General features: G+C 48.3%; 1 protein-coding gene across 1 annotated transcript; it reads right to left on the reverse strand.

The window, feature by feature from the left end:
• Positions 1-1411: 1411 nt before the first annotated feature.
• On the reverse strand, positions 1412-12438 carry KLHL40 (kelch like family member 40). The gene is made up of 6 exons (XM_072851562.1): positions 11015-12438; positions 7103-7263; positions 5354-5461; positions 4161-4346; positions 3415-3561; positions 1412-2622 (listed from the first exon to the last, which is right to left on the reverse strand). Exons 1-6 carry the CDS (start codon positions 12158-12160, stop codon positions 2511-2513), a joined length of 1860 nt encoding a protein of 619 aa, XP_072707663.1. The 5' UTR covers positions 12161-12438; the 3' UTR covers positions 1412-2510.
• Positions 12439-13495: the final 1057 nt, after the last annotated feature.

A 13495-nucleotide genomic window follows, 5' to 3' on the forward strand; every position in this document is an offset into this window, starting at 1 on the left:
CAACTTTGCTGCCTTCCTTGGGCCAACGCTGGCTTGCACGCACTGAGATTTGGCCCTCTTTGCTCAAGTGATGGGATATTTCAAGTTCTTCTGGGTCCTTTTATACAACAGCTATTTTTCCTTTTATGGTTTCTTGCCCTGTGCCAGCGATGGCATCTCCCACGGCTTTATAATGGATGTGAACCACACAGGAGCACTAAGGTCCTATTAACTGTATTCCTGATGGACAGTTGTGAGGTGAGCAACCAAGGATGGGGACCAGTTTTAATTGCCACCTCTCAGGCTATTATGAAGGGACCACACCATAGCAACTCATCAAGGCTCAGCAACATTCCCGTTGACTTCAAAGGGCCCAGATTTCCCCCAGGAGAGCCAAGCAACGTGGCAGCAGGTATATGGGGATTAACCTCTCTTCGGACCAAGCGTCAACAGCTTTCCATTCTGCGTCCGGCAAGAAGAGCTGAACCAAAGGTGTTGGTTTCCCATCCCAGGCAGGAAGTGGTATCCTGCCACCACAATAAATGACTTTAAAAAAATTATTATTCTATGCATGGATTTTTTTTTTTCTTCATTTTTTTTTTCTTTTCTGCCACAAGCTATTCTACATTTGGTAGATTCATCTTCAATTAGCATGGGAGTTGTCCACAGGAAGTTCTGCAGAATGGGTAGAAGATGATTTTTTTTTTTTCAGTGCATTTTTCACATATTTGATTGTTTCAAAGGTTTTGGTTGCCCTTTTTTTTTTTTTAAGCTATTTCATGCCAGCCAGTCACCTTGGATTTGTTTTTCTTGTGAAAATGTTTCATTACTGTCCTGTTGTGATTGTCCTCTAAGGAGATTATCCTGTAACTTTTTAAATCTTTAAAATGAAATCAGGACAAGACTCTGGTTCCTTTACTCATGCCAAATTGTCTTTCTTTCTAAATGTGTTTTAGTTTCTCCACGACTGCATTTTGAGCTAGACGAATCAGCCAGATACGATTTTTAATACCATAATTTTTGTGGCACTTTGAGGGTATTATTTTGCAAGGTTTGTATTTGGTCTTTTTTATTATTGATTATCACCCCTGTTCATGGTAACATGAGATCATGTAGGCATCCAGCTTCCTTCTAGTCTTAGGTAAGCTTCTAGTCCTCATATCTATGGAGAATAGCTGTAAGGATATGAATGCTAAAGTTTCAGCTCCCATATGGGGGAAAATAAGAAGAAAAGCTGGGGCTGTGCAAGGGCTCTCCATGGGGCTGAGTTGCTGCGTGTGTTCATCACAGCTTTTGCTTGGTCCTCATGTTTGGTTGCTGTGGACATTCAGTTACAGCTCTACCAACATGCAAACACGGGATTTCTTTTGAAATAGCCTAATAATTTATTTTTAAATAAACCACTGGTCAGATGGTGTGGGCATCAGGAGATTTTTGCTCTAGCAGATCTTTGTCCGGCTGCCAGTACAGTTGTGTTTCTATCAAAACATCATTATGGATAACTTAAAAAAAATATGCATTTTTCCTCAGTATGAAGCTCTCTTTGAGCCAACCACATCTGAGGTCTCCATGTACTTAGCAAACTAGAATACTCCTTAAAAAAAAGAAAAAGGTCAGAACAGTAAAAATAAGAAAAACAGCATAAATATAAAATCTTCCCCTGAAAAACAGCACTTGTCCAACCATAGGTGAGAACATTGTGATCTGTGATTGAGGATGAAGAGCCCAAAATGCTGGAGATGAGTGTACATGGCCCTCCCTGCCTGTCTCTCCCCCCTTTCCTTACCCTACTACTTGCATGCCTCTTCCCCTCCTGCAGACCTTAGTTCCTGGCCTCTCTTCAGTCCAAAGTCAAGGTGGAGGCAAAGAACTAAGACTATTTTCTCTTCATTGCAACTTCCAAAGTGTTTCTGCTGTCCATGGTCACATGCTCTTTTCTTTTAACTGTCTCATCCCAACAACCGTCATCACTCGGGAACTCATCAAAGTCCCCCCAGGTCTCTCCTGTACCCCTTGACTTTGATCCTTCCTTCTTCTTTCCAAGGTGGGCTCTAGCACCATGCTCACAGCTACCTTAGGTGGGGAAATACTTTATAGCCCCCCTTCCCTGGGGAATGCCAGCCTAGTCCCTTGGGACCCACTTTCTGCCTCCACTGTTGGTTGGGGAGGTTCAACAGCAGTTGAGAAGATGGGGAAAAATATGGAGAAAGGAGCAGAACAAGAGTATGATCGTTTTGTCTTGTCTACTGAATCTGGAACAGCTCATTGCTTCATGCTTCTCAGTCTACTCCAGCTCCTTTGCAGGCTCCAGATCCCTTCTCTAGTTATCTTGTGAGCATCTTCAAGTTCCCGTAGGGCTTCAAGATAATTCCCCCCCTTTCCCACTTGACTAAGTAAAATGGTACCAATCACAGATGCAATGTCCTACACAGTATCCAGATGCCACATCTCTGCACTGATAAGCGTGGCCTCACCTCCCCCCAGCCCTCCTTGCCCCAGACCCCCATGGAAAAAAAATAAATCACGCCTTTCTACATCTTCGTTAGGCGCAAAACATTGAGGCGCACGGGAAGGAAAGTGGCACCGGAGGCGTACTGGATCTCCCGGAGGACCCCTTCCCACTTCTTCTGCTCTTCATCATATCTGGGGAGAGACAGATGGACAGTTACGGTGAGGAAAGAGTCTCCTCTCCCTCACTTCAGCTGCTCTCCATAGTGGTGGGAGCCCTGGTGCATGGTGTCATGTCCCACAGATATTATTTGGCCACAAGATATCTGGGGGAGCTGCATGGGGACTTTCAGCCCTGCTGTGCTCTGGTTTGCAGCACCAGGCTAGGGGACATGGATATCAGCACGTGGTCTCGCAGGGAAGGGTGTATTTTTCCATTGGGAAACAGGTTGATGGCACCAAGACTGAAGACACATGGTGAAGGCCAGCAGGTGCCTGCTGAGGGTGCTCTAGAGCCACAGATGTGAAGGACAAGAGCGGCTAAGGTTATATTAGCAGCCATCAGAAAGTGCTTTCTGCCCACTTCTCTGCTCGCACGTAAGACTATCTGATTTCCAGCCTGAGCACTGGCTTTTCCCAGGGAGAGCATGCGTTGCAGAAACACTGCTTCACACCAAAGGGGAGGTCTGGAACCGGCTCCAGGCAAAATGTCAATGCAGCAAGAAAGCTAAAGGAGCTGATTTTCCCTGGTACATTGCTATATGAGGCTGGGAGAGATCACTAAATCACCTAATGTGCCCTCCAGCACAGCAACAGGGCAAACTTCTCACGCAGAGACCCTGCACTGAGCCTGCAGCCTTGTGCTGGGGTAACAACATCCATCTCACACTGAAGGCATCAAGAAAGACAGAAACTATCTGTTCCCTCAGTGGCTCTCACTAACATCCTTCCCATGCTCCCTTGGACAGCCCCGGGGAAGATCGTCACCTCCAAACATCGTTCAGCTCCGTTGGCACCAGCTCTCCCGACTCTGTCTCCACTGTAGCGAACCCTCCGAGCAGATAGAGCACTCCAGCCAAGCTCACCAGGCTGACAGAGCTGCGCTCCTGCGGAAACTCAGTGAAAGTGTCCCACCTGCCACATCAAGAGAGGGGACATGTTAGGGCACCCTGCCTACCTTTGTGCCAAGGCTGGCCTTGATTCGGGGCAGCCAACTGAATTAACTAGTGACAGATTAACTTGTGTAGGTCTACATGGGATGGTATCATACACTGACTGTTGTTAGAGATATCTGTTCCCACCATCGTAGTTCAACTTCATTTTGCATTGAGTAGATGAGCTGTGAAGCACACCTGGCATGGACCAGCAGGTCCCAGTGGTGGGACTGCAGCTGCAAGGCCCACCCAAAGTCAGAGAGTGTATTGCATTGGGTGAAGCTGCCAACAAAGTCAGAGAGTCTAATGCGTTGGGTGAAGCTGCCAAGATGAAGCTACAGCCCTGCAGGGAACCCAAGGGCTGCACCGGTTTGTGAAACTGCTTTGAAGGTGAGCCTGAGATGATCCACAGCCTGACTGCAGTGGCATTGGTGATGCCCAGCTGTCCAAGGAATACAGACTGGGAGGAGCTGGTATTGGGAGTTGCAAGCAAACTCCAGTATGGCTGGAAGTTGCTTAATGTAGACCTGCAGCTGCCCTTTGTGCAACTATGCCCTGAAGGGGTGCTCAAGTACGTACTTGTTGGTGGCAATGTCATAGACTTCCACCGAGTTGGTCAAGCCGGAGTCAGTCACACCAGCCGCCACATAGATTTTGTCTTTGTGCACAGTAGCTCCAAACAGGGACCGGGCAGTTTTCATGGGAGCCAGCTCCTTCCACTCAAACTTGGATGGGTTGTAGACACACATCTTCTTCAGGCATTTCCTAGAGAAAAATGAGAGAGAGAAGGAGCCTTGATCGCCTGCCGAGGGGCAGCTTTGCACTGCAGGAGTTGGGGGATGTCTGCTGGGAAGAACATGGGGTCTCTAGAAAGGATTTTGCTCCTCCACATCAGCATGAGCGCCTTTGCTTGGGTGTGCACCCAAAGATGCCCATGCCTGAAAACATCATTTGTGTGTATAACACATCCCCTCCTGGTGTGCCCGCTTTGGATAAGAGTCCTAAGAGCTTGACATTGTGTTCACACAGCTGGAGAGGGGGCCCGTGTAGCTAACTGCCGCTCAGGACCTCGCACACAGCCATCAGACAGCGTTTCAGTGATGCTGATCCAACTTGGCGCTGTGAAGTATCATCAGTAACACCCCTGTTCCCCGGGACGGCAAGGTAAGGTGTGTGAATGTATGCACGCTCACACTTTTCAGACCATAATCCTTTCAGAGCAGGACCTGTCTTTGCTGGATTATGGCATGTTTCATGTTTGCTCTGCAAACAGTCACATTTCTGGCTTACGAAGAAATCGCTACAATGCTCCCCAAGAGAGGCTTTTTCTGCTGAGCCCATCTCCTGCAGGAGGGCAGGATGGGGGTCAGTTTTGATGAAGTTTTTCACCCCTATTGCAAATACCCGTCTGGATTTGACTACTAGGACCATGCTGCTCCACAAGTCCAAGACAGGAGACCCTCAATGAGGGGCTTCTTGCTCTTCAGCACCTCTCCCAATCTGTGCGATATTTATTTATTGTGAGTAAAGGGGATGATATGTTCCCTCTCCTGCAAGGACAGTGCCATCTCCCTGATGTCCCTGTAGGAATTCCAATAGCTTGGGAAGGGCTGCAGTCACAGAGGAGAGCTGAGAGGGAAGGATCCACGTCTCACACCCCATCCAACTCTCCTTAACCCATAGCATCCAGGTTGGGGAGGTACCAACTCATGCTCTGCACTCCCACTAGTTTGGGGGATGACTCCTTCCATTTCTCTTGCTTTTTGACTTACTTGTCGCTTCCTTTGCCTCCAATGACGTAGATGAGGTCCTTGTGTGATACCACCGCATGGCCATAGACTGCATAGGGAAGGGAATCGGCTTCACCCCACTTGAAGGATCTGGATCAGGGAAAGATGGGAAGTGAAAGGATTTGTAGCTTGCTGCGTGAGGCCCAGAGTACATGGCACTTTCCAGACCTAGAGGTGAGCACAGACCCTGACAAACAGAAAACACAGTCTCGAAAATATGAGGTTTCCAATGAGATAGTGCTCAACCAGTAAATTTTGTCATCCTAAAAAAAAAGGGAAAACAAAATATGCAGGATGTTTATGCTAATGCTCATTCTTATCTGCAGCATCCTCCACTTTTGGGCTTTGTGCATATGCAGCCCTTCTTCTCCCAGGACCCCACCTCATTTACAAGCATTACCAGCTAGACACAGACAAGACAGGGATTTCTGCATTACGTAAAAAATTAAAACCAATGCGGCTTAAGGGTGCAAGATCATGAGGACGTTTTTGGCCATCACCTTCCACTTTGAGGTGCAACGGTTGGCCAACACTCAGAAAGGACCCACAGTGGGTATGTCTACATTTTGTAGTGCAGGGCTGCGTTGAAGGCTCTGAGCTAGCTCCAGGGCAGCTGAGCAGAGGCTGTAGCTATCAGGCTTTGGAAACCCCAAACTGGTACCCAAATAGGGCTGACCAATTTCTCAAGAGATGTCTATTCATGTCCGTGTAGCTTAAACTCATCCCCAGTTTTCATACATGTAGGCTGTACTCCCCAAGACCTGCACTTTATTTTACCTAAGAACTGAGATGCCTGGGCTCTGAGTGCTTTCTAATTGTCCAACAACTCTGGGCAAATATTTGATCCCATAGACCAGCAGTTTGCCCTCTCCAGGTTTGTTACAGTTGAAGTTTTGACCTAAATAATACTAGAAAGACACGTGGTGCTGATCACATCTCTACCAGCTTCAAATCAGTATTCAAAGCACTCCCTGAGCATTTAGTGGGGGCTGACACGTCTTTCCCAGAATCTGCAGGGGCAGATAAATGCCCTGTTCTGTGGGAATGAAACTGTTTTCAAATCTCTGCCTATAAAACAGAATTTGAAGCACACACATCTAAATATAGACCAAGCAAAGGCTTCTTAACGCCTACTGTTCTGCCTCTTTGGGGCAGAGAGGAGCAATCTTTGGATGTTTCTGCCTCTTGCGAGCAGAACGGGACAGTGCCTTTTAATAAAGCTCATGACATAACATGGGTCAGAGCCCATTGTGCAAAAATAATTGTATATTAAGCCTGATATTTCTCAGAGTGAGTGGGCCATTCAGTGCCACATCTGAATACTGTCAAAACAAACTTTCCTGTCCAAAGCCACTCCTGGTGAGACCCCGGTGAAGGTCACCAAACCTCCAAACCAATGGGCAAGAGCAGAAGGAAAAACTCCCCTTGCTCCTCTGTACAGGTCCCATGTGAGCATCTGCTAAGTTTGGTCCCTGATAACATAATATCCCCCTTACGGCTTCTATCTCCTGGAGGTTCAATTACAATAAACGAAGCAGCTGCAAAGAGACAGCTCAGAGCCCCAGGGTGCAGCTTGAGACCGTCCCAGTGGTCCCAGCATCTAGCTGTAGAGTTCGAGCCCTGTCTCCAAAACCTTTCGGTCCCTGGAGGGCTGGCGTGGTTTTGCACGGCAGCTGCTTCACCTTCTCCTGTCAACCACCTCCCGCCCCGCACTCGCACATGAACACTTACAGCCGGTCATAGCACAGGACCGAATCCAAGGTCTTTTCTCCCTCTTTCAGTTCTTTCCCTCCGACCACAAAAATGGAATTTTCTGCCTCTCCCAGGCCAAAGAGGCAGCGAGGGGAGGGCAGGGGTGGCATCCCCAGCCAGTCTGCGTCCAGATGGTCGTACTGAAAGGAAACACATGGTCATTAGTGTGCGCTCACCTGGCCCATTCGCTTAGCAAAAATCAGGGTCCAGAGGCTGAGGGCAAAGTCCATTCCCACGTGCAGCTTGCTCACCCCCATAGGCACTTTCTGCAATGTCAGTCTCTGCCTGTGCCTTACCATCTGGTGCGGGATGGAGGATCTCAGTGCAAATCCAAGTCATGTATCATATGACATATGTTTTATGACAAGGCATAAAAGCAGAGACGCACCAGCAGGAACACGTTCTGCTCTGTGTACCAAAGCCTTGAATTGGAACAAGCTTGGTCATCTTCGGATGAGAGGGTCCCGTGTTGGACCTATAACAGATAGTTCCTGGGACTGGAGGAGCTGGAAGCACTTCAATTGTAGAAATTTTGCCTGAACCTCTTCAGCAGTAGCGCACACCACAGTATTTCATCCTGATATTTTCCATCTCTGCCAGGTAACAGCGTGGTGTTGGCAACGTTGGCTACACAGCTCGCTCCCCTGAGCCCCTTCTTCTCCCATCAATTCTTCTTCTTTCTGGCAAATGATCTGCTACCATGTCCCTCCTCTGCTTCTCAAGATACTGATGTTGTCCCATATCACATCAGTGTGTGTGAGAGTTCATGAGATGAAACGTGTGTGTGTCCATCTGCACAAAGGCTATTTACACAATACCCTATCTACGCAATATGGTACAACACAACTGAGATGGTGCTGCAAAGCCCAGAGCTCTTCTTGCTGACCAAAGTGTGCCAGACCCATCTGATAGATGGGGAAACTGATCCATACAGTGCTACTAGATCAGATGGCCAAATCCTTGCAGATCCTTGGACGTCTGTAGACCAAGGCATTGCCTCATCTCCCACCAGAAAAAATGATGTGAAAGGTTATGAGGCTGGGGGCTCTCTGGGCACCATGGCTTGATGGGAACTGTAAACTGGGGCAAAAATTTTTAATGTAGCTTGGTAGCAGAGGAGGGACTTCATGGGTTAAGTCTGGAGTGACGTCTTGCAGCTGGTTTGGTGGGACTCTGCAAGATGAAGTTGTGATGCATCATTGCCTGAAGTACTATTTGCTATGGGCTCCGGCCAAAGAGCTTCGGATTGCTGGGTTGCTTCCAAAGATTTGGCCTCAGCTGAGTGCCTGTGGTTATTGTCTCTTTGTAAGCTGTGGTCCACATATGTGTTATTTATAGTGCAAGCCCGAGCAGCTCAGTCACCAGGATAGTTCCTGCTTCTTGATGGATTCAGCATTGTTTTCAAGTCATAAATCTTAGAAGTGACAAATAAAGGATACCCTTTTCTATCCGAAATGTCAATGGAATCATTTTTTTCCTGTCAAAATTTGCAAGGCCTCTGGGATTTTTCAGCATTTTTATATTTTGGTGCCTGTCCTTAGTCTAAACTATCCCTGACCTAACTCTCCTGGCTTCAGCAAGGAGGAATGTGAAATCAGGGAGGCCAGAAACAGAGTCAGAAGGTGTAAGATGCTGCTGCACTGACACGGTGATTCAAGGGTCCATCATACAGCTGCCTGCCTACATCTGTGTGAAGCTTCAGCTGAAAAAAGGCTCAAAAGACTCTCTTACTCATACAGAAACCGTGAGCTATGTAAAATGGCACTGATGGCAATAAATTACACATTTGCAAACTGACGGCATCTTCCAGCCCTGGGACTTGTCTGCACCTCCCGTGCACACGTGCCACAGCGAGCTGTGAAGGGACCGCTGTCCCCTTCTTGTGGGGAAGCAGCTAAAAATGGCCACACGATGCCCAAGGCATTTGCTACTGAGTCAGTGGCAAACTGGGAGCTGAATATAGAAATCTTGCTGTTTGCAGCTTAGAATCACGGAATAATTTAGGTTGAAGGGACCTCCACAGGTCTTTCATCCAGCCCCCATGCTCAAGCAGGTGCAGCTTTGGAGTTAGAGCAGGTTACCAGGGCTTTGTGCAGTCAAATATTAAATGTCTCCAAGGGTGGAGGTTTTGTGACCTCTCTGGATCCCTGTTCCAGTACTCCACCACCTCCATTGGGAAGGTTTTCCTCACAGGTAACTGAAATTTCCTTTACTGCAACTCCTGGCCATTGCTTCTTGTCCCATCTTTGTGCAAGTCCAAGAAGAGTCTGGATCCCTCTTCCGAGTCCCCTCCTATTAGGGAGCTGCAGACACCAGTGAGATCTTCCCTTCTCCAAGCTAATCAGACCCAGCTCAGCCTCTCCTTGTACGTCCCGTTCTCCAGCCCTGACCATCTTGGTGGCCTCTGCTAGGCTTATTACAGTACCTCAATGTCTCCCTTGTACGGGGGAGTCCCAGACTGGACACAGCATCCAGATGTGGTCTCACAAGTGTACTATTAAAGGGGGGGAAAAAAAAAATCACTTCCCTTGACCTGCTTGCTGCAGTCGTGCTGAAACAGACCAGGACATGGTGGACCTTCACTGCTGCTCAAGGAATTACTTTGCCAGGCCAGCAACCAGACTGGTGGAGCATTGATCTTTAGATATAGGTTTTGGCTGAATACAAAGCAGCCCGCCTACCTGCTCTGCGCAGGTGAGTGATGGAGCTGGCCGCAGCCGCTGTTGTCATCCGTTGCCCAGTGCAAAGGGCTATATCTCAAACAGCATTTTCCCAGCAGTCCCACTGCCTTCCCCCTCCATCCTGCTTTCTAGGGCTGTGGTTTCTTCCTGCTGACTTCTCGTTTCACGGGCTTTACGTGGGCTGCATAGGCTCCAAAGCCTGACCTTTCCAGGTGAGGACAAGCATGGTCCCTTCACATGTGGTGCAGGTGTACAGACCTACCCATGCAATGAGGCAATGGAGGGATCAAGGCTGTATGTCTTGGCTTGGGAACTACCCTTACTTTATCCTTTCTGCCTGGACATGTTATGGTTTCCTCCCAGAAGATATGTGAGCCATGGGAGAAGAACAAAAGGATTTCTGGGTATGGGGGGAAGGACAGAGGGTTTACTGGATTCCTACAGGGTCAGCAGGAAGGGTAGGCACCTTGCGTTAGCTGTCTACAGTGAAGGTGCTCTTGGGTTACAGCCCAGGCCAAGGCTCAGATTGCCTGTGCACAGCTCAATCTGATCACAGCTTTGGTTACTGCTGAGTTAGAACAGCCACTTTTCTTGTGGAGGAGCCCAAAAAAAGTCACACCATGGTTTTCCCCACAGATGATAGAAATGACCAGAGAGCTGGACCTAGCACACCTCCAGGAGCAAGAACAGCACTGGAAACGGGGCACATATTGGTAGGTAGGGACATACCCTGTGTCCTTGGAGTGTTTGCTCTGTGGCTGTAGCTGCTGCTGTTCCCTTTGTTGGCACCTGACAGAGTCACCCTTGGGTTTTGCTGGGGGTTCATAATCAGGGAACATAAAAGATGCAAAGCTGAACCCAGACCTGATGCCACTAACCTTCCAGTTAGTGTGCCCTATGGCAGCCAGGGCTGGACCAAATACACTGTTCAGTGTGGTCCCCTATTCATGATTTGGATCAGGAAGGGTTATTCCTATTACCTACCCCTTCAAGCCTCCTTCCTCAGTGACCAGAACCCCCCCCTCAGTGGGATCTGCCTTAAAAATACAGGGGGAAGAATATCTAGTAAAACAACTCAGATGTTTCACCTTAATTTACGACTTTCTTTTTAACATCACATGACAATGTATATTACTGGCATCACATGGAAGGTGAAGACTGGTGATGCTCCAAAGTGGTCAAAGAAACAAAAGAAAGATAAAGCTAGTACCTGTAGGAAGTAGGAACTCATGGGATCCTCTTTGCTGTCCTCGTTGTAGTACAGTCCTCCGACAATGAAGATCTGATTCTCTTTGGTCACCAGACTGATGTGGTTCTTTGGGATTTGAGTAGACAGGGAGGCAAAATAGCACTCGTTGGCAGTGGGATCATAGGCCACTGCTCCACTGTCACTCACCATGAAAATAAGGTCCTGGAGGAACATCCCAAAGCGCATTGTGTCATTTAAGATCCCTGGAAGAGCATCCTCCTCTGTGTCTTCCTCCTCATCTACTGCTCCATTGACAACATTGTCTTTTGCTTGCTTTTCACTGCTTTTCTTCACTTTCTTCTTCTTCACCACAGTGAATTTGCCTTTCTGGGCATCCTTCACCATCTGCAGTTTCTTGAGCAGCTCTGGGCTGGACTTCACCATGGCATGCTTCTCCACATGGTCCTTGATGTAGTCGTTGGGTATGAGGCGGAAGCGGATGCTTTCAAAGATGACAGGCAAGGCCTTCTGCCGGCTCTCATGGTCCTTGGTCCCCACCCACTTCATCACTACTTCAAAGACAGTCTCCTCTTTCTCAATGTTGAGGGAGTCACTGGAGATGATTGCAATAAGCTCATCAGGTGAAAGCTGGTAGAACTCCTCATCCCGAGAGACCAGTGCAAAGCGATCACAAATGAAATCCCGAGCTGCCACGGCCAGCCGGGCACAATCCAGCATCAAGCCCAACCTGAAGATAGCCAAGCAGTTGCTGAGGCAGAGCCGCTTCTGCAAGAAGGACACACAGACGGTGAAGATGGAGGGGATCTGGAACATGTTGGCCACAGAGAAGATGTCCTGCACATTCTGCTCTGTGATCTCCAGCTCAGAGGTGTAGATATAATGGAGGATCTTGCCCATGACATCTGGATCAACATCTTCCAAACTGACCTCCCTCTTCTTGCTCTCTTCCATGTCCGAGAGGAACATCGCTCGAAAATATGGGCTGCAAGCTGCCAGCACCAGCCGATGGCAGGGAAACTCCTTCCCCTTGACTTTTAAGACACAGTCCAGAAACTTATTGTGGTCCAACATGTCTTTGAGTCCATCCTGGAGGAGAGTTTGCTGGTAGAGACGCAATTCTTCCACTTGGTCAAAAGGCAAACCCATGGTGAAGAGTAACTGCTCCTTTTTTTCCCCAATCCTTCTTTTATATATATATATTTACGAATATATCTATACCTGAGACCCTGGTAAAGAAACTTACTCAAAGCAGGGCTCGCAGCTCTCCCTTGCTTCCAGACCGTCAGCACACTGGGAATGTGAAATGCTTGCTACTATCGCAGCTGTCTGTGTACTTCAGTTTCCAGCGCAGGGCTTTATATATAGCCACAGCGTTTCAAAGCTTAAGGAATCCATACTGGAGCATGTGTAAGCCGATCACCCTTTAATATGACACATTGGAGAAGGAGGAAGGGAGGGGGACGGGGGAACAGCTGTACTTCCAGCCTCGATGCTTCAGGAAGGGTCTGTCATGAATCACGGCGGGGGGAGCAGGAGCTTTTGCTGCCGTCCCATGATGGGAGATGCGTGCGACCCATCGGCTCAGCCGCTGTGCTTGGGAAACAGCCTCCAGATGAATCAAACATCCAAATCTGCCTCCTGTGTCATGAATGGCAAGGCGGGACCTTCTCCTGACACCGCTAAACCAACTGCTCCAAAACTGCTAAACCTTTTGCTGTGCTAAAAATAGACCATGAAGTCAAAGCTGGAAAGATGCAGTAAGGGAGCGTCTTATGTGGGCTTTGTGGCATCCCCGACTCCAGCCAGCTCACTCCCAGGGCTGCTTTTCTGCACAGGTTTGTCCTTTATCCTCCTCTGGAGTCAGTTTTCAGATGCCTGGAAGGGGGTGGAAAATTAAGATAGAGCTATTTATTTACACCCCTGTATGGGTTATGAGACCTATGCTGGAAGTTACTTAAAAAGTCTCACTGAAGGAGGAGGCTCGAGGAGCCTGGGAGAGGGATGGCTCTCCTTTGTCTGCAATACGTGCATGGGCCCCACTGGCACAGTCTCTGAACACCTCATTAATAAATCCATCTTGTCCACATCTTGGTGACAGAGGGAGCGTCTGAGGCAGAACAGAAGTAAAGAGAGTGCCACGGTGGGCTTCAACTCACAGATTAGGACATCTAAACACAGGTATCTTCTGAGTTGAGGGTCTCCTGCTAAGGTCTACTGAGATTCAACACCCCCATGTTGAAGTCTAGAGATGCAGCAGGACAACTTGCCTGGCCTTGAGCTGATGCTCCAGAAAGGCTGAGGTCTCCAGCAGGTCTTGTGTCCTGCTTGCATGCCCATGGATGTCTAGGAAGCCCCATGAGACCTCAAATGGCCGGTCCAGGTCCAGCTCTTCCCATGGAGCTCACGAAGAAGCAAATTAGTTTTGACAGACATGGATGAGCAGAGCAGCTATAATTATTTATACCTATGGTAAAACTTATA

The sequence above is a fragment of the Ciconia boyciana genome, chromosome 2, assembly GCF_034638445.1.
Source record: "Ciconia boyciana chromosome 2, ASM3463844v1, whole genome shotgun sequence".
Classification (NCBI taxonomy): Eukaryota; Metazoa; Chordata; class Aves; order Ciconiiformes; family Ciconiidae; genus Ciconia; species Ciconia boyciana.

What these genes read in the sequence shown, in the direction of transcription:
- KLHL40 (XM_072851562.1), bottom strand. Translation starts at nt 12,160, where the DNA reads ATGGGTTTGCCTTTTGACCAAGTGGAAGAATTGCGTCTCTACCAGCAA. An exon ending in TGAGTTCCTACTTCCTACAG is followed by an intron (nt 7,264 to 11,014) that starts GTACTAGCTTTA and finishes GTTTCCTTTCAG; the next exon opens with TACGACCATCTGGACGCAGA. An exon ending in GGAGGCAAAGGAAGCGACAA is followed by an intron (nt 4,347 to 5,353) that starts GTAAGTCAAAAA and finishes ATTTTTCTCTAG; the next exon opens with GAAATGCCTGAAGAAGATGT.